The sequence below is a fragment of the Schistosoma mansoni genome, assembly GCF_000237925.1.
Source record: "Schistosoma mansoni, WGS project CABG00000000 data, supercontig 0167, strain Puerto Rico, whole genome shotgun sequence".
In the NCBI taxonomy this organism is placed as follows: Eukaryota; Metazoa; Platyhelminthes; class Trematoda; order Strigeidida; family Schistosomatidae; genus Schistosoma; species Schistosoma mansoni.
Genome location: NW_017386055.1, coordinates 534090 through 556231, shown reverse-complemented (window position 1 = coordinate 556231; position 22142 = coordinate 534090). Strand labels below are relative to the sequence as shown.

General features: G+C 38.7%; 1 protein-coding gene across 1 annotated transcript in view; it reads right to left on the bottom strand.

Moving 5' to 3' along the window:
* Positions 1 to 20589, bottom strand: part of Smp_159000 (hypothetical protein) — a gene marked incomplete at both ends in the record, with an annotated part of 59516 nt that extends 38927 nt beyond the window's left edge. Inside the window, 8 exons of the mRNA XM_018797298.1 lie at positions 5393 to 5470; positions 7851 to 8124; positions 8782 to 8974; positions 11193 to 11309; positions 16318 to 16458; positions 18394 to 18579; positions 20273 to 20431; positions 20464 to 20589. Of these exons, the coding sequence (XP_018646818.1) occupies positions 5393 to 5470; positions 7851 to 8124; positions 8782 to 8974; positions 11193 to 11309; positions 16318 to 16458; positions 18394 to 18579; positions 20273 to 20431; positions 20464 to 20589 (1274 nt within the window). The remainder of the gene's footprint in view (positions 1 to 5392; positions 5471 to 7850; positions 8125 to 8781; positions 8975 to 11192; positions 11310 to 16317; positions 16459 to 18393; positions 18580 to 20272; positions 20432 to 20463) is intronic.
* Between the last annotated feature and the right edge of the window lie 1553 nt (positions 20590 to 22142).

Here is a 22142-nt window from a genome sequence, read left to right as displayed (position 1 = left end):
ATTTTCTGTTGGATGCAAAGGTAATTGAGTAGAACAATTATCAATCGTACTAGTAGTACTATTGGTAGTAGTAACCGTTGTAACTGCTGTATTCATAATTTTTGTTGTTGAACCGATGGTATTTGGAACATTTAAAGTAGTTTTACTACACTTGTATTGTTCCGCCCTATTGTCTTCTTCCTCTTTGTCATTACCACCATCATGGCCGTCCTCGTCCTCCTCCTCCTCATCATCATCATCATTATCATCGTCATCTTCCTCCTCAACATCGATGTCATCATCTGATTCAGAATTGTCTGTTGAATCATCGTCATCATCATCATCATCATCATCGTTGTCATCACTATTCTCATGACAGATTTTTTCTTGATTAGCATTATTCAAATTAAAGTTCGTTTTACTCTCTAATTTTATCTGATTCGATTGCTTCATTTGAGAACCGGTTGACACAATTTCATTATTCTAATTTATAGAAAGAAAGAAATCAAATGACTAAATGAGAAATTCAAAGGAAAATGACTTTGATTTAAAAGTTTAGTGTTTAAATATGAATATTAAGATTTCTAAAAATGAAGATTACCAGTGATAATCTGGACGGATCAGTCATTCAAGGTCTCTAACTATCGGTTGCTATCATCTCGCGAAACCCAACCAGGTAGTCTACACCTACCAGCATGGCTCAGTCCACTTGTCAGTGACTTCATGGATTTGTGCCACGTTTTGGTCTGGCCGCCCCTAGCTTTCTTCCAAACTACTCCTACACCATAAAACATTACACGTCGGGGCAGTCGGTGGTTGGTCATACGGAACACGTGTCCCAGCCATCTCAACTGATGAAGTTTCACCACTTCATCAATCGATTTGCCATCCTTACCTAATACCCATTTCCTAACAACTGCATTACTCACCTGGTGGTCCCAGGATATACGAGCAATGCTTCGAAGACACCTATGATCGAATACTAGTAACCTCCGAATATCCTCTACTCTTATCGGCCATGTTCCACTGCAATAAAGTAGGGCGGAACGAACTGCTGCACAGTAAACCCGTCCTTCGGTTGCTAGACGGATATCTCGCCCACGCCATAATGGTACTAAACAGTTATCTACTTCACCCTTGTTCTTAATGGTATCCCGAAAAGAAATCAATTTGTTCATATAATTGTTTTAAATCAATTTGTGACAAATACATCCTATAAATAGTGTACGATTAGATCCAATCAAAATAACCGACTGTGTAATGATGAGGTTACCATTCTGTCCATATCTAGCTGACTGTTTTATTCTCAATCTTAAAAGCATTATACTCAAACCAACAACTGACACTTTCTTTCCTTCAATCGACTAACACAACAAATATATACATAATACCGAGTCCCTTATACAAAATCAGTGTTGATGATTAGAAAGAATTATTTATTTATTCATTTAAACACATAAATATTGGTACAAAGGGGCACCAGATATATATGCACCGCACAAATCTCTTTTGATTTGTGTGAGGGGGGTGATACTACCCAGGTGCCCAAACTGAAGCAGGTGGTTTTCAAAGGGGGCCACACCCCGAGCCTTCGACCTAAAGGTCTGATCCACTAGGCGGTGGAGCATCGTTAGGAGATGCAGTCTCATGGTAGCCGGTGACTAACGATCGATTCATACGCCATTTGTTCCGTCAGGATACTGGAGCCCATTGGTTTGGAATGAGGGTTTTCCAACTCCCCGAGATGGACGCACCGTGTCCATCAACCCGGTTAAAGCGCCGAACATTCGCTTTTCGTTCTCTCAATTTTGTAAACAACACCCCCACCACGAGAAGGCAGTGAGTAGGACTTCCCTGGTAAAGGCTATATACGCGTGGCTATGTGAGAGCATTTCGAGAGGGAGAGCTGACTCTCACCACTCTCGGCCGTACCAGAGTATTTGGGGGCAGAAAGAATTCAATTAACACAGAAGATTATCAATATGAATAACTATGAAATGTGACTTAGTGGTTAAATGGTTCAACTCTAAACCCCTAGGTCGTAATTAAGAGTCTCACTCGATATAATTTCGTATGAACAGGTGAATAATATCATTAGCTCATACGTACACAGAGTATGGCTCGAAGTCGAGCACAGAAACTTATACCTGATAAAAAAGACGAACTCATACATTCACACACACACGTACAAATGCACAAAAAATATACCTGATTATCTTCATGTTCAGAATATTGAACTTTATTGTTCAAACTAGATGAATCTTTTTGATGATGATGATCGTGATGAGGATTTGATGTGCTTTGATGTTGTTGAGAAGACGGATGTAAACTTCTTGGTACTGTTGTCTTTGAGACTTGATCATCATCCACTTGTTCAATTGACTTTTCTATTTCATTTGTTAAGGTATGCTGAACAATTGATGAAGAATCGTTATTGTTCGTAGCAGTAGTAGTAGTAGTAGTGAGAAATTTCGGTTCATTATCATTATCATCATCATCATTAGTCAAGTGGGATTCGTCATTAGTATTTTGTTTAGTAAACTCAACAATTTCTAATTGATTCATCTCTTTCACTCTATGAAAGGTTGATTTTCTATCATTCAAATCCTTATTACTATCATTAGTATCATTACTGATAAATTCAACAGTAGTATTAGTAGTAGGATGATGATCTGAATCCACCAACATGGTTGTTACTGGTTGCGACTGAAGCTTATCAGCATTATTATTACTACTATTATTAAATCCTGGAGGTGGAGCAACTGAATCCGAGTTCAACAGTTTGAATACCTTCGGTTTTGATACTAACTCAGAAGTTCGACTAGATGTATTAAGAGTAGCAGTAGTTACAGTATTAGTAGTAATGGTAGTAACAGTAACTGGATAATGCTGAGTTTGAAGATAGTCCTACAAAGAAAATATGATACTTATATTTATCAAAGAAGATGTATTCAATCGATGATATCAAAAATATGAAATATTCCATTCATATATCATACCTTATTCATCTTGCATATGTTTAATAATAGGAACAATAACAAAAGGGGTCAGATAACATTTATATGGCACACAACCCTTGTTTGCACGTAGCGCACACTAGTACACTACCCCTCAGCATTTTACACATTAAATATCCCGAAAGTTAAGAGAACACTATCGAAGCATTCGACAGGTTAGGGTAGGAGTGATGATCTAGTGTTCACATTGCATTCAACAAGTTGTAAGCTGAAAACTCCAATAAATCCATGAGTACACAATGTATTCTACAATAAATACGCGAACTGTTAAACTAAGGCTTTTGGCTGTGGATATAAATAAATAACTAACCAAATTGTACTTAAACACTCACCATTACGGTAGCCTGTCTGCATTCAAGTACCGCTCGACGAGTTGTAATTTCGTGATGGATGATTGTTTTATCATGACAATACATCTGTCTGGACATTTAGCAATATTTGTGTCCAACAGTTTACAATCTATGCTAGATCACCCATTCTACTTGTCGGGAGTCTCAAAATATCCCTCGTCAAAGTCTCCACAGGCTCAGAAACGTCAGGAAATGTTTTATTCAATCAGAGTTGAATAGAATCTTTAGAGAAACGTTTAGAAAATACAGAATAACATGCTACAGCTTTGATTGGATATTAACCTATACTGCTGCTATATTTGGTATGGTTCCAGAAGCCTAGGATAATGTATAACTCTAAGAATGCTCTCGTTTTTTTCTGTACATAAACAAACCTTGAAATAAAGCTTTTACTCATAATTCGTACATTTTGATGAATAGGATTAGTTGGGGTTATAGGATTTATTTTTATTTGTTTAAACACATAAATATTGGTACAAGGAAGCACCAGGTACATATGCGCCGCACAAATATCATTTGATTTGTGTGAGGGCTGTGATACTGCCCAGGCGCCCAGACTGGAGCAGGTGGTTTTCATAGGGGGCCACACCCGGAGCCTTTGACCTAAATGTCTAATCCACAAGGCAGTGGAGCGTCGTTAGGAGATGCAGTCCCATGGTAGCCAGTGACCAACAATTGGTTCATACGCCATTTGTTCCCTCAGGATAGTGGAGCTGATGTGCACCATTGGTTCGGAATGAGGGTTTTCCAACTCCCCTAGGTGGACCCTCCATGTCCACCAACCCGGTTAAAGCGCCGGACATTCGCTTTTCGTCCTCTCAATTTCGTAAACAACACCCGTGGTGCGAGAAGGCAGTGAGTAGGACTTCCCTGGCAGAGGCTATATTACGCATGGCCATGTGAGAGTTTTTCGAGGGGGAGAGCGGACTCTCCACACTCTCGGCCGTACCAGGGCATTTGGGGGCAGGGACCGACAGTCTACGCGTATCAGCAGCAAGACTTATCACTACTCATCAACAAACTTAACCGACCTTGGATTCTATTTTGTTCCCAAAGTGTAAAACATCTTTAATACGAGGGCAGGATTAGCATAATGCAGAGAAGATCAAATATAAGACAACAAGGAGTCTGGTTTTTGAAGACCTTCAGAAATATTTTGAACAATGAAAACGGAGATCGGACAATAGAGGTGGATTGTCATTACAAATGAAAGTATACTTAAAATGATAAAACAAACTACTGTTAGCCTAAATTATGTATTTACTAGACAAATTACCCGTCCTAATTGAAATTGGCACTATATAAGAATAATCACTTACAGGAGGCAATCCACACTGTAGTACATTGACTGTACGATGATTATTATTGTCACATTGAAGACAATCATGATTCAGTTGAGATTTGTTTTCATTAGTATCAATCATTTGATTGGTCGAGTGATTTTTCAAAGGATCAGCCGTAACAACTGCTTTTGATTTTGTAATAGCTGTCGTTGTTGTTGTTGTTGTTGTTTTAGACACGAATGTCGACGACACAGTTACATTGCACACCGTACTTAATGTCACGGTTGATGCAACATTACAATTCGTAATCAAGTCAGGATTCGCTGTATTCGTCAATGTTTGCTGTGAAATAGGAATATTATTATCACTATGTGATTTATTTGGTGGATATACACAAACTGAAGGAACAGTTGCTTTGACTTGTTTTAATGGTAGTAACCCCGTGTGGATTCCTTGAGGAATCTCCTGTCGTTGATATTGTTGTTGTATTGCATGAGTTTGTTGTTGTGTAGAAAAATGTCGATCACGATTTGTGCACACATCTAATGGAATATTGCCAGTTGGACAAGGTTGTCCTGGTATACGATTATTATTATTATTATTATTATTATTACCATTGTTACTATTATTATTATTAGTAGTAGTAATGGTGTTTGAATTTGGATAATTATTGTTAACTGTTTTCATTAATAGTCCACTATTATTATGATTGACAACTGTATTTGAGTTGGGATTAATGATTGGCAGCAATTTCTCAGTGTACAAGCTACCACCTTCAATGATTTTTAACATTTTTGGTAGATAATGTATTACACGATCTACAGTATGATCCCATGCATCCCTGTGTTTTTTTTTATTTATTTTGGATACAAGTAGAATAACACGTAGATACATGGACAGAAAGAATGGATAAAGGAGAGGGAGCGGGAATAGACACAGGACAAAACAAACATTGAGTTAACAACACATGGACATACAAAGAAAATTAAATACAGTAAAGACAGAATATTGTACCACTCTCAGATTTAAACTAATGAATAAGGAAAAAGTAGTGTAGTTTAGTCATCATTGACTAGCACTTCTTATTCAGTATAGTTTTCTCATCATAGAAGTAGTTAAAATCAAAACAACAAATGAAGTCAATCGATAAGAGGCTTCCTTAGACACAGGAATTTTGTCCCAAATAGTACTATCCGTCAGTAATACACGTCATCCTCAGCATAGAATCCAAACTTTGTATCAAAAAGTATGTAGTAATCCGAGATATTTAAATTATGACTGACTATCTCACAAAGGCAAGATCATTATCCCCTAAGAATGAAGGCGGGAATCGCTGACGATAGCACAAAACACTAGCATGAACCTATGGACTACTGACAATGGCCGCCATCAAATCCCCGAACCATCCAGACTTAAGGCATCAGATTATTGAATCACTGAGGCTAACTGCATCTCAACCTCATTAATATATAATGTTAGCTGGGTTAGTGCCAACGCGAAGGTAACTACAGTAATATGTTTGTTGTTATTCTCGAAGACCTTGGTTACAATCCCGAAGACGAGATCGTGAATTGCGATGCCAAGAATTTTTCGCCAGACATTGAAGCCATGACCATAATGTTCAGTGATGAGAATATTATCTTAATATCAATAATGATTTGGATTTTAACGGTCCATCTTGTTTCAAACCTCAATCGATTCAAGATTATTTCACAGTGGTCATTTACCAGTATGGTTTGTGGAAACTCCTTAACTTAACACATTTATAATATGGCTGAAATTTCAGTAATCACGATGTATCACTACAACATTCTTTTGAATTTTCAAAGACTAATTTGATTCTCACTAATCGATTAACGTAAAAGACCTGAAAATAAAAAACAATTTTAAATGACTTAATACATAATAAAAAAATTAATCACCTTATGCTACTCACTAGTAGTATATTTTAAAGGTTTTGATAGGGATGTGTGAATGAAAGTCCGGTTGCTCACTGATTATCATGTTGCATAATGCAAATAATTCACTGGAAACAAAACATTTATACCATCGAACCTCTATTAAATGATAACCTGACAACCATCAGTATTTGCCCTAAATGTCCTTTTACGGCCGAGAGTGGGAAGAGTCAGCTCCCCTCTCGAAATGCTCTCAAATGGCCACGTGAACACAAGCACCACCACGGAAGTCCTACTCACTAACTTCACGTGGCATTACTGTTGTTTACGAAAGTGAGAGGAAGAAAAGCGAATATCCGGCACTACAACCCGGTTGGTGAACACGGAAAGTTCACCAAGGGGAGGTGGAAAACCCTCATTCCAAACCAATGGTGCACATCAGCTCCACTATCCTGAGGGAACAAATGGCGTATGAACCAATTGTTGGTCACTGGCTACCATGGGACTGCATCTCCTAACGACGCTCCACTGCCTTGTGGATTAGACATTTAGGTCAAAGGCTCCGGGTGTGGCCCCCTATGAAAACCACCTGCTTCGGTCTGGGCACCCGAGCAGTAACCCAGCCCTCACACAAGTACCAATGTACCAATGTTTATGTGTTTAAATTTATTTATTTAAACACATAAATATTGGTACAAGGAAGCACCAGATACATATGCACCGCACAAATCTCATTCGATTTGTGTGAGGGCTGTGATACTACCCAGGTGCCCAAACTGAAACAGGTGGTTTTCAAACGGGGCCAAACCCGCAGCCTTCGACATAAATATCTGATCCCCAAGGCAGTGGATCATCATAAGGAAATGCAGTGCCATGGTAGCCGGTGACCAACGATTGATTCATACGCCATTTGTTCCGTCAGGATAGTGGAGCCCATGTGCACCATTGGTTTGTAATGAGGGTTTTCCAACTCCCCTAGGTGAACTTTCCGTGTCCACCAACCGGGTTGCAGCGCCGGACATTCGCTTTTCGTCCTCTCACTTTCGTAATGCCACGAGAAGACAGTGTGTAGGACTTCACTGACAGAGGCTATATACGCGTGGCCATGTGAGAGCACTTGGAGAGGGAGAGCGTACTCTCTCCACTTTTGGCCGTACCAGGGCATTTGGGGGCATGTGTTTAAATAAATAAATAAGATCTAATACAGGACAAAATGAATCCAAATTTATTCAACTGACAACACAGTTCCCTTTATCATGTTAAATAGGATTAAAAGAAAAGAAAATCACACCAACTATTACTAATATTATGATGAATACTTACCACATATTATGCTTATAAGTTGGTAATAATAATGGAGCGGATATTGGATGACATCCATAATATTTCATAATACGTTCAGCCAGTAAGAAATTTCTAAATAAACTAGCAATTAGTAAATCTTGACGAAATAATTTTTGAAATATATCCAATGGAAAACTACACCATGCTATTGTATCAGTGACAGCAGTAAATATCCAATTAATTTCACCAAGTAATGACATACGATTTGAATGGGAACCAGGTATACGATCTAATAAAGTTTCATCTAAATAACCTATATACAAATATTGGTGATAATATGATTGAAAAGTTACAAGGAAAATATTTAAATAATTTGGATAATAATAGTTAACAAGTTAATTGGCCTGAGATATATTCGACCTTATCTTTCGTTATGGATTACAGTTACCTCGATGTTAGAACCCAAAATGCCCCCATTACTATTAAGAGTGAGGAGATTACGCTCTCCTCGAAATGTTTGCAAATGGTTACATACATACAACCACTGTCACGGAAGTCCTACTCACTGCCTTCTCCGGGCAGAATTGTTGTTTACGAAATTGAGAGGACGAACAAAAGAGAATGTCCGGCGCTCCAACAGGGTTGATGGACACGGAGAGTCCAATTAGGGGAATTGGAAAACCTTAATTCCAAACCGATGGTGCGCATGGGCGTATGAATCAATTGTCGGTGACCGACTACCCTCAGACTGTATCTCCTAACATTGCTCCACTTACTTGTGGATCAGACCTTCAGGTCAAAGGCTCCGGGTATGGCCCCCTAAGAAAACCGCCTGCTTCGGCCTGGGCACCTGGGCAGTATCACAACCCCCATACAAATGAAATCAGACTTGTGCGGCACATATATATTTGGCACCCCCTTGTACCAATATTTATGTGTTTAAACAAATAAAAGAGAGAATAAGATTTACCGGGAAAATATTCTTGATGACGTAACCAATGCCAGCGAAGTGCCATACGAATTGGTGTAGTTAAACAAGCAGTAAATAAATCTGCTGGAAGATTTGGATTCTGTGGTAAATCTTCATCTTTACCACATGCAGCCAACATAAATGTATTTTCCATACTGACAACATGAACAGTAGAGGATGATGGTAATGTGGCCTAAAGACATAAATATATTAGAATGAGGATTTGTCGAGATTGTAGTGATTTTTTTAATCTTTTAATAGTTCAATTCATCAGTCGACTTAAGCTAGATCACCACTATTGAAAACCTGAAAGCACTGGATCGCTGTTTTGCTCTAGTATGGGACTTCTCAACAGAGCACATACACAACTCCTTATATAGGATCGTGACTTCAAGGTTTTCAATGGTGGCTGTCCAGCATAAATTGACTCATGAATTCAATATAAATATATATTAATGAACAAATAATTAGAAAAAATAAAAGTTAGTCTAGTCAGTCAGTCAACTACAACGTAGGACCAGGCACACATATACATCGGACCAAGTTGCCATACCTCACTCATTAGCACAACAAGATGAACACCAAATTCATAAAAGTAGTTAATTTAGTGGTGGTAATATATAAAATAAAGCTTGTATATAAGAATATAGTATAGGAAGAAAGACAGATGAAACAATTTTAATCTCATAGTTTAAGGGAAGATAAAGAGTGTATACACATACGCCATTCTGATCGATTCTGAGCCATGTCACCTAGAGTCTCCAACTATTGCTTACGGTAGACACGCGGACCCCAATCAAGTAGTCTGCATCTACCAACATGGCTTAGACTAGAAGTTAATGACTTCAAGCTATGATGCTACGTTTTGGCTTGGGGAAGAAATTAAAAGATCTAGAATTTTAAACCATCCAGCTCAGAAAGTCAGTGGTAATCGATGTTCAGGCATGCGTAATACGTGGCCCAACCATCTCAGTCGATGAAGATTCATGACCTCATCAACTGATCTACCATCATTCCCTAATACCCTGTGTCTAACCTCACTATCACTTACCCGGTGATCCCAGTAGATGCGAGCAATATTTCTAAGACATCTGTGGTCAAATACTAGTAACTTGCGAGTATCTTCTACTCTTAATGGCCATGTTTCACAGCCGTAAAGTAGAACAGAGCGAACTGCTGCGCAGTATACTCGTCCTTTAATTGATAGACGGATATCTCGTCTACGCCATAGGTGACGTAAGTTGGCAAAAGCCAAACGAGCTTTTTGAATTCTTGCTGAGATTTCGTCAGACACCAACCCATTAGGGCTGATCAGACTTCCAAAATAAGTGAAGTTGTCTACGCGCTCGACTACTTCACTCCCTATCCTTAGTTCAGGTGTTAACCTGCACTAGTTAGTCTAAGCTTACAGGGTATACACATAATATTAACTTATTATTGAAAATCGGCAAGATAATAAGGGAAATAATAAAACATGGAAAACTATTTTATAAAATAGATGAATGGCAGTTAGTATTGAAGATCAGGACTCGTGCTTCAATCTATTTTCGGTTCATCATCTTGAGCTGTATCTGAATTACATTGTTGATATTCACGTTGAAATTCGAATTCAGAATCTTTCGTTAAAGAAGACGTGTTACCCACTGACCTAGTGCATCTAGATAGGAAATTAAAATGAATTTTGCTTTCACTGTGGTCACAACCAAGAAGTGCTAACCACACACATACGCTTAATTGTAATCCAGTTTATGTCATCCATGCTTAACACAAAATGGCTGATTCTGTGTACTATTATATAACTTTTACGCCTAATCATGACTAACTGAGCAGTTAGTAGGCCTTCACTTCCTGTTAAATAGCCACGTACAATCATTTGTACCTGATAAAAGAATTCTAATGATATTTCAATTATCTAGAAAATAATTATGTGGTAGGCCTCTAAATGACCTGGTAAGGCTGAAAGTGAGAAGAGTACGTTCTTTCTTTCCCCTACAAATCCTCTCATATGGCCACGTGCATATACTCACTATCAGCCTTCTAGCGACAGGATTGCTGTTTAAGCAATTGACAGGACGAAAACCGAATGTCCGATATAGCCTTAATTCACAAGCATTCTAACCAAAGATGGATAATGGCTAGCAGTGGGATCCAGTTTGACGCGCGTTTCGTCCTATTTGGGACTCGTCAGCTGGATGTGCCTGTATCTCAAAGTTGATGTCCACTTTGGGACTGGAACCCAGTACCGTTCGCTTCAAACACCATCGCGTTATCCACTCAGCCACTGAGTCCTGATAGCCACTAGTTTGTGTAATGGGGTGAGGTTTAAATTCACTTAGTATTGTTTGTTTAAATGTTATCATTTATATTTAGGACTGCAATGGACCAGTCTATTATTGGCATATGTTACTTACTTGATTAGGAATATTTGGACAATTCGATCCAGAATATGATTGATGATTGTATTGAGATGTTTCTGATTGATCAGTTTTTCCATCGCATTCCATTTGTCTTTGTTCAACTACAGCTGCCTAAAAGCAGAAATGTATTTCATGTAAAAAAGATTAAAGCCAAAATATTGTACCGTACAATTATATTTTATTTACTTAAATACATAAACACTGATACAACAAGGTACCAAGTAGATATGCACCACATAAATCATTCGACTTGTGTGAGGGCTGAAATACTGCTCGGGTGGCCAGAACGAATCAGGTTGTTTGCATAGGGGACCACACCACGATTCGTTGAGCTATAGGTCTGATCCACAAGGCAGTGGAGCATCGTGAGGAGATACAGTCCCATGGTAGTCGGTCACTAACAATTGGTTCATACGTCATTTGTTCCTTCAGGATATTGGAGCCCATGAGCGCCATTGGTTTGGAATCTGCGTTTTCCAACTCCCCTGGTTGGATTCTCCCCGTCCACCAACCGCGTTAGAGCATCGGACATTCTCTTTTCGTATTCTCAATTTCGTAAACAAGAATTCTGCCTGGATAAGACAGCGAGTAGGACTTCAGTGACAGTGGTTGTGTGTATGTGGCCGTTTCAGAGCATTTCGTATTGAAGATTCTCACTCTGATATTGGTTGACAGTTGTTTTGAGTTCCATATGTTCCTCAACTGTAGGAGTGTTGTATTCGCTTTGACAATCCTTGCCTTCACATCTGTATCATATCCTCCTTGTTCATCAGTGATGCTTCCCAGGTACACGAATGTTTCCACCTCTTCTAGAGCTTCTCCATCAAGTGCGATTGGGTTAAAGTTCTCCGTGTTGTATTTCAGGATTTTGTGTTTCCCTTGTGTATGTTGAGGACCATTGATGCAGAAGCTGATGCTACGCTAGTTATCTTCATCTTCATCTGTTCGTGTGTATGGAATAGGAGGGCCAGGTCATCTGCGAAGTTCAAATCGTTTAGTTGATTCTAAGCTGTTCATTGTATTCCATGCTTTCCCTGCGATGTGAAGGTTTTAATAATCCAGTCAATTACCAGAAGAAATAGAAGGGGTAAGGGTAAGCAGCCTTGTTTGACACCGCTTCTCCCTTGCAACTATCTGTCAGCTGTCCTCCATGAGCGACTCTGAACTGTAGTCTGTCATATGAATTCTGTATGATGTTGACTATTTTCTTAGGTACACCATGGTCCAAAAGAAGGTTCCATAATGTTCTCCTATCTACGCTGTCAAAAATGAAAGACTCAGTTTGATTGATTATTGGCTCACTGACACAAACAGTTTCCGTAAACCCGAGATACAGTTGTCAACCAACTACGACACATACATTTAACTAACTTCTTTAGAGTACGCGTTAATAATATGGAAGATTAGATGAAATTTCTGCTTAGTGATAAGCCGGACAATTCCAAAGAAATCACAAACTGTCTCAAGACAACATTGTAGATCAGAAGCAAAAGTATGAGAGGAATACTATGAACAAGTAGATTATTTATTTAGTCAACGTTGCCATCACAAACAAATCGATTCAACATGAGTTATATACGTTATTATTTAGTCTTTAGCATTTATTTATTTGAACACATAAATATTGGTACAAAGTGGCACCGAATACATATGCGCCACACAAATCTCATTTGATTTGTGTGAGAGCTGTGATACTGCCCAGGTGTCCAAACTGAAGCACATGGTTTCCTTAGGGGGCCACACCCGGAGCCTTTGACCTGAAGGTCTAGTCCACAAGGCAGTGGAGCATCGTGAGGAGATGCAGTCCCATGATAGCCAGTGACCGACGATTGGTTCATATGCCATTTGTTCCTTCATGATACTGGAGCTCATGTGCACCATTGGTTTGGAATGAGGGTTTTACAACTACCCTAGTTGGACTCGCCGTGTCCATCAATCCGGTTAAAGTGCCGGACATTCGCTTTTCGTCCTCTCACTTTCGTGAACAACACCCCCGTCACGAGAAGGCAGTGAGGAGGACTTTCCTGACAGAGGCTATATACGCGTGGCGATATGAGAGCATTTCGAGAGGGAGAGCGGACTCTCCCCACTCTCCGCCGTGCCAGGGCATTTGGGGGCAGAAAGACACACACATATTCTCACAATTATTTTGAAGTCGTACATTTACAAAGTGTATGATTCTAATTGATTTAGTCAGATCACTATGACACTTAGTATACAAAATATATATTACAACTAATATATAAAATTTCATCATGCATTTGTAGTTTAAAGAAGTATCGAATTCATATCACGTTTATATTCCCTTGGTGCTGTTTAATTATAACTTTCCATTGTCATTTAGGACTACAATTAATCAGTCTCTTGTTGGCATATGTGCATTCGAGTCCCAGAGTGAACATCAACTTTGAGATACAGTCACATTCAGCTGATGAGTCCTAAACAGGACGAAATACGCGTCCTGGATTCCACTGGTAGCCATTATCCATCTTACATATCATGTTTAGTGAATTGTGTCTATTAGGAATTAGTCAACAAAAAATGAACTTGGATGATGTGAAATGGTCAATCACATGATTCAAAGGTCAATCTAATCACAGTATTAACAAAATATACAGATTAAAAAAACAAGGTTTACAAAGACAATTCATCAAAAAATAACATGATTAGAACGAATTGATTTGTTATGAGTGAAATAATTCTGTAAAGATCATTTCGATCAAATGAAACTATTATCCAGTGCGATAATGAAAGATTCACTATAAACTATTTAGATGAAAGTCAAACAGCTACAAATAATATGAATCCGGGGTCGGTGGACACGGAAAGTCCACCTAGGGGAGTTGGAAAACCCTCATTCCAAACCAATCGTGCACATCGTCTCCAGTATCCTGAACGAACAAATGGTGTATGAATCAATCGTTTGTCACCGGCTAACATGGGACTGAATTTCTTTACGATGCTTCACTGCCTTATGGATCAGAACTTTAGGTCAAAGGCTCCGGATGTGGCTCCCTAAGAAAACCACCTGCTTCGGTTTGGGCACCCGGGCGGTATCACAGCCCTCACACAAATCAAATGAGATTTGTGTGGCGCATATGTATCTGGTGCTTCCTTGTACCAATATTTATGTGTTTAAATAGTAAATAAATAGAGTCAGACATGAATGAATGAAAATCAATACACCAATCCTATAAAAATTACAACACAGTGTATGTACACAGAACAATAAGAGTGTGATAGATATGGATGTTTTTCACTATAACATAACAGATTAGATAATATTTCATTCTATGACCTTGTATTACTGCTGTTAGCGGGACAGATTAGATTAAAGCATGTCCCATGCACAATTGTGTTAGTGTAAGCTGATTGACTAATTATTACCCAATCAGCGCTAGTCGATGCTTGGAGAAAACTCTAGGATCTTCGCATGTAAAAACATTCTACGAATATCGTCCCAGATAATTCCTCATCGTGCGTTATTTGCCGACGCTGGGACTGATTGGGAAAAGCGGAGAGGTGGTCAGTGTATGACATGGTGTCGTGGTATGAAAGAAAGCTGCAAAGGTCTGGCTACTGTTGGTCCTTCAGGACTCGCTGCCTGGGGTCCAAGAGATGGTGCTACACAGTGGCTAGGGACGTATTCAGATATGGCTCAGAATAGAAGCCAGTGGCGATCCTGCTGTAACCTCCTTTTACTTTCTGCATAAAAAGTAGTTGTAACTTCCTTAACTGAAAGAATTCTTCTGGTTGTACATTTCAGTTTCCACCATCATTACTCTTATTTTTTATATATGCATCTTGCCCCTTTTCTCTTCCCATTCTCATTGTTTTGTGTGGCGCATATATATCTGGTGCCCCCTTGTACCAATATTTATGTCTTTAAGTAAATAAATAAACTATAAATATACTAACGTATTTCTTATTATGCTTCTTAATTCATCTAACCCTTGTTATTCGGAATATAATTTATTTCCTATTCAACCGTATTCTAATTTGGGGACTTATCGAGTGAATTAGTGTCCAAGAATACTAAGCAATAGGAACAGCTGGGTTGTAATTTTTTTATTTAAACACATAAATATTGGTACAAAAAGCACCACATAAATATGCGCCTCACAAATCTCATTTGATTTATGTGAGGGCTGAGATACTGCCCAGGTGCCCAGACTGAAGCAGGGCTGGGTTGTAATAAGAGAAGCTATAACAACCGCAGTTTAAGAAACACACCTAATTGGGATTTAAGTGTAATTCAGTAGACAAGTGTAGATTAGTGCTTTATAATTTATGTGGGGGATAGAATAAAACTCAGAAACCGAAAACCAAACAGTAATTTTTTCTTAGAGGATCCTCATAAGCACGAGCTCTGAACTTAAGGTATCTGTATATACATATATATGCACTCAGTCAGTCAGTCAGCTAAAACGTAGGACCACGCACATATATGCATCGGTCAAAGTTGCCATACCTCACTCATTAGCACAACAAGATGAACACCAAATTCATAAAATTAGTTTAGTGGTGGTAATATACAAAAGATAGGTTGTATATAACGATATAGTATAGGAAGAAAGACAGATATGAAACAATTTTAATCTCAAGGTTTAAGGGAAGATAAAGAGTGTATACACATACGCCATTCTGATCGATTCTGAGCCATGTCACCTAGAGTCCACAACCATTCATTACGGAAGTCACACGGATCCCAACCAAGTAGTCTTCATCTACCAACATGGCTCACACTAGACGTTAGTGACTTTAAGCACTGATGCCATGTTTTGGTTTGACCGCCCCTAACTCTCTTCCAACCATCCACCCCAATACTAATCAGCATAGCACGTCGTGGTAATCGGTGTTCAAGCATATGTAACATGTGGCCTAACCATCTCAGTCGATGGAGATTCATTTCCTCATATATACGCGCTAAAACTAACATACTCAGTAGTCGAATGGACAGATAGTTTTCGTGGTATAGTACACTCTAAGCCAGATCATTAAAAAAATGTATGGCTAAAAAAAACTGAATATGCATGAACTTATATGATAAGGAAATTATTTAGAAACATTTGTTTATTTGTTCGCTTTTTTTCAATTGAACATTGATATTATTACTTACTTCAGCTTTTCGACGTTCACAGAAAACTTCATACATGTGTATTATTCTTCCAGCATTTTGACAATCTAATACGTAAACAGTTGGAGCACCTAACCATCTTTGTAGATCATATAATGATAATGGTATGTATTTAGTAAATTTCTACCAAAATAAAAATATACAAATTAACAACAATATTGGACAATAATAATAATAAAGGTTAATAATTTTTATTTTATTTTTGTTTAACACAGACATTGGTACAAGGAGGCACCAAATAGATATGCGCCACATAAATCATTCGACTTGCGTCAGGGCTGGGATACTGCCCGAGTACGCAGACCGAATCAGGTGGTTTGCATAGGGAGCCACACCACGATTTATTGACCTATAGGTCTGATCCACAAGGCAGTGGAGCAGTATTTATTTATTTATTTATTTGAACACATAAATATTGGTACATAGGGGCACCGAATACATAGGCGCCACACAAATCTCATTTGATTTGTGTGAGAGCTGTGATACTGCCCAGGTGCCCAAACCGAAGCATATGGTTTTCATAGGGAGCCACGCACGGAGCCTTCGACCTGAAGGTCTGATCCACAAGGCAGTGGAGCAGTGTTAGGAGATACAGTCTGAGGGTAGTCGGTCACCAATGGCTAATTCATGCGACATTTGTTTCCTCAGGATACTGAGACCCATGTGCACGATTGGTTTGGAATGAGGGTTTTCCAACTCCCCGAGGTGGACGCACCGTGTCCACCAACCCGGTTAAAGCACCGGACATTCGCTTTTCGATCTCTCAATTCGGTAAACAGCAGTCGTGCCACGAGAAAGCAGGGAGTAGGATTTCCCTGACAGAGGCTATATACGCGAGACCATGTGAGAGCATTTCGAGAGGAACAGCGGACTCTCCCCACTCTCCCCGAGAGTGGGGAGAGGGGCAGTGGAGCAGTTTTGGGAGATGCAGTCCCAAAAGGCTATTATTAATAAGCATATATCGAAATAAATACTATTGAATGTTTTCAAAAAGATTAAACCAATTATTTGGTACAAATTATCTATTAATTATGCCCTAGTACGGCCGAGAGTGGGGAGAGTCAGCTGTCCAGCAGCATCTGCAGTGATGCTGCCTTCTTTCAATAAAATCAATGGGTTAAAATAGGTCAGACAACAACCACTAATACTACTACTTATGCTACCACTACAACATCCATCAATCCCACCGACCCAAACTACATCCACTACCATTATACACATTGTTCCCATTCACATCAATTCATTATGGCCACACACTATCTCACAAACACTTGATCAACTCCTATCATCACTATCCAACACACTGTCAGTCTATTTCACCTCACCTCACCTCTACACCATACAACCAGACCACATGAAACACATCCAACCACACACTGCCTCAACACAATCAACCAGTCATATGGACAGTCAAACATTAGCATACACCAATCACACACAGTCACAATATCACGTGCACATCGACAACCAGATACACGAACAAACACATAGTCAAGCAAACATATCACCACCGACCACCACGAGACATGTACACCACGTTCAATCTGTTCATGATGACTAGTGGAAAAGTGCAATGACGACTAATGGACAATGAGAATTTCCATTGGACTGCAGTTCTGAAGCAATCTGGTGATCAGACAGACACTGGATTCAGTCGGATATGTTGATTGATGTTGTCTGATATCTATCTATCTGTTGACTGTATGAATGAAGGAGTGATATGTAGAGAGTGGAGTGTAGTTGATCAGTGTATGTGGTCGTTGCATTGAATGGATATGTGGATCAGTTAGTGATGGTATCAAGGCCTTAAAATTACGGGGTGCACACATTTAAAACTGCTTAAAAAGTCAAGAAATATTAGAAGCCACCAGACGTATGGCTTAAGTTTGAATACATAAACATGTATTTAGCTACTATATTGAAAAATGTCAATCCTGGACTACTAACATATAGACAGTAGAGTTTGAAATTAAGCTCACAAAGTAATGCATAACAATACAGTCTAAAGTGCGACACAAAGTACAAAAATGTTCAAAGAACACACACATTTATACTTACCGTGTTGAAAACCCATATTTCCCCATTCTCGGTGGGTCTAGGGACACCATGTCCATTATAATGAAATAGAATCCTATCGTCTTTTGCGTTACGTCTTAAACTAAGGCACAATTTTTTCACATCATCTAAAGTTGGATCAAGGCACTGTTTATATCTGGCACGAGGTTGCCATCGTTCGTACTGGGCCTGAGAAATAAAAGTAAGGCAGTAAATCAACGATAGTACGTACTACTACTAAAACTAATAAAACATGAAGGCTAACAGTGATTTAGACTACTCTAAGCTTTATAAAATACTAATTCAAAGAAAATGATTTCTGTAATTTTTCTACGTGGAATTTTATCCCATGGACACACAATGTTGCTCTCTAATTCTTTTGATATTTCAATTATGATCAATAAAATCACACCTGTGTAATATGAGGACTACAAAGCCGTCACTAATACTAACTAGAAAAAGTCCGTTAGGTACATTCACAACCATTCACGATCATTCCAACCAGATATCCGCACGGTGCTAATGAGTTCGTTCACAAGGGAGAACAAATGTGCTTGATAACCAGGTAACTTGGATCTAGGTGAAAAAAACCTGTTTCTTAGCGTAAAAAAATATCTGAATACGAGTTTACGGAGAGTAAATGAACAAAACTGAAGAATATAGTAGGAAAATGTTTCATTTTGAAGTGCAAAATTTTTGATAACAGGACAGATGGCGAGACTAAAACAATGAATGCAACTGAACTACCATGATCGGTCTGGTAAATTGACATATAGGGTGTATAATCGCTAATTTGTAAAATCCCAATGATCACAACAATCAAACCCAATACTACTGTAAAAAGTTCAGATTATCAAGAAAAATTAAAACCTGATATAATAATTTAATGTATCTCGACCAAGTAGAACAAGTGATAAGATGATAATTGCTATGTTAGAGTTCCAATGTTCTAAGGACCCCGATATAAAGGAGCTGTTATATGTTACTTTATCTTGCCAAACTAAACACTCTTATGAAAGAATTTCATCACAAGAAAAGATTTAGATTCAACTAATGTGGAAATTTTGGTGGTCGAAGAAAGCTGGAAATTACGAAAACTACATTTTGTTACTCTTTTTATTTTACTTTGTTCGGCTGATCATCGTCAAAGTAAAGCCTGATGAGGATGTAAAGTTATCAGTTTTCACAATATTCGTAAACAAGATAAACAATAATGCACTCAATGAAGTATTGGGCTGTAAAGCTTGCAGTTTCATGAGTCTGAAATTTACGCATCACATATGAAATGGCTTGAATTGATGCTCGAGAGATAACTGCAAATAAGGGTGTAAGTTACTGGAATCATAGTACAGGACTTTTTCTCAATATGTCAACTAGTTTTGCCGAAGAAGTGGACGCTTTTCGCAAGACCGACTACCCAAAAACAAAAATAAATACATGTTAAGATGCGACAGAAAATAAACGAAGGTCTTTTGAGTCCTTTCAAATTACACACACAGGCGATAGATGAATCAAGACTAAAACATGACCAATTAACTTAAAATCAGACGCATTAGCTACTAGTCAATAATTTATTTTAGCGAGCTAGGAAAAGTGACCATTAATGATCTGAACAAGACGAATAGTTAGACTACTGATTAGTGGACGATTCATCATTACTTTATATCCAAGAGCTATATCTAAATATGACGATCGACCACATGAAACCACGGGAAATTTCTAGAAAACCTGTCAACTAAAACGTCTAGAAACAAAAACATTCTACGATACGATAGCAAACAAAAAGATGAAAGTATCATTATGAGAATCAGAAAAAAGGCGAATCCATAATCGATTAGTCACAAAAAATAATATTAAGACACGATATTCACAATTCACTTACCTGAAGATTTTTACCGATATTCCCGAGAGCGTGTAGACTGTTAGCATCGGTTGGGTCGACCCATGCTTCTACTCTAGAGAAAGGTGGAATTTTTTGTACATCCGGAGGGTCAATATCAATGTTTAGGCAAATAACCAGAGCAACTGTTAAAGTTTTAATCTATTGAATGTGAACATTTACAGAAAAACTACCTTTTCCTTGTGATATTTTTCCCGATATAACACCTGCCCTTCAATCGCTTCTGTCAAGTGTCGTGAAGTGAAAGCAACTACTGTGTCTTGCATAACATCATTTTCTGTATCCGAGTCAAGAAACATCTCAGGGTTTAACATTTTTCACACTAATTCTATGTGACGCGACGGTTTATAAGTCCTTTAAAACCTCTTGACTATATCCATGAGGAAGCTGAAGAAGTCTAAAATGCTTTCTTGACTATTTTTCGAATAAATGACTACGAACGGCGAACCTGCTGATAACCATAATAATCCATGGCGACCTTGAAAGTGCAAAAATTTAACTGGGGGACCGTAAAAGCTGAAATGTACTTTGTACAATTTATTACACGAACTACACATGATTCATAAGGAAAGAGCTGATTCCTATTATTATTATTGTTATTATTCCAGTTCACTGTATTGGTAAATAATTTCCAAAGACCAACAGCTCTGTAAGTTTTTGACATTGGGTGACGAACACATTAGTTTTAGTAGACTCACCTAACTGAAGGTGCTTGGTCATGCATCGTACCATATCACGAGTAGGAACGCCGTGCCCAACTTCTCCTGCTATTGCCTGCCAGTGTGTGTATCATAGCCAGTATGAGAAGTATTCCAGAAATTGCAGAAAACCCTGTAGTTATCCAAACTCAAAATCGACAAACACGGAAAACAATTCGGGAAACTTCCCAACCGACACGCGTTAATGGCAACCGTAGCCGGCGAACATAGCTGTCTTTTATACGTCACAGATGTGACAACGAAAGTTTGCTACCTCGTAGATACTGGCGCAGAAGTAAGCGTTCTTCCTTCAAATCCTCACGACCGGCTTCACGAATCAGTTTTAATCTTACAGGCGGCAAATGGAAAGCCGATCGCCACACATGGGAAAAGGTACATTTACCTTAAAATGAGTTTACGCAAACACATCCACTGAATCTTCGTTGTCACAGATGCTTCTATGCCAATCATTAGTATGGACCTCCTACAACACTACAATCTGCTCATCGATACACGCAAACGGAGGCTAGTAGACGGAGACACTAATTTATCTGTTTGCGTAACTTCTTTTCGCAGTTGCCGATTATTACCAGTCAAAATTAGACACACAATAGACCCATTCTATCAACCATTACTCGATAAATACTCTGATATATACCAACCGCAACTGAAATCGCGGTATGTAACCAGCAATATTACACATCACATCACGGCTACAGGACCACCTGTATTCTCGAAAGCACTCCGACTGGCTCCCGGAGAGCTGAGGTTGACCAAAAGTGAATTCGATGACATGATGTAGTTAAGAATCATTCGACCGTCAAACAACTCATGAGCATCTCCCTTGTACATGGTCCCAAAAAAGGACAGCAACGATTGGAGTCCAACTGGCGACTATCTGCGTTTAAATGCGAAAACCATTCTCGATCCTTACCAGTTGCCTCATATCCATGATTTCACAGCTACCTTGAAAGTTACAACCGTCTTTTCGAAAATCGACTTGGTTAAAGCCCTAAACCAAATCCCTATGGCTACTGACCTTATTCCAAAAACCGCTAGCATAACTCCCTTCGGACTCTACAAATTTTTACGAATGCATTTCGGTCTAAGAAATGCTGCCCAAACCTTCCAAAGGTTCATCGGTGACGTTTTCC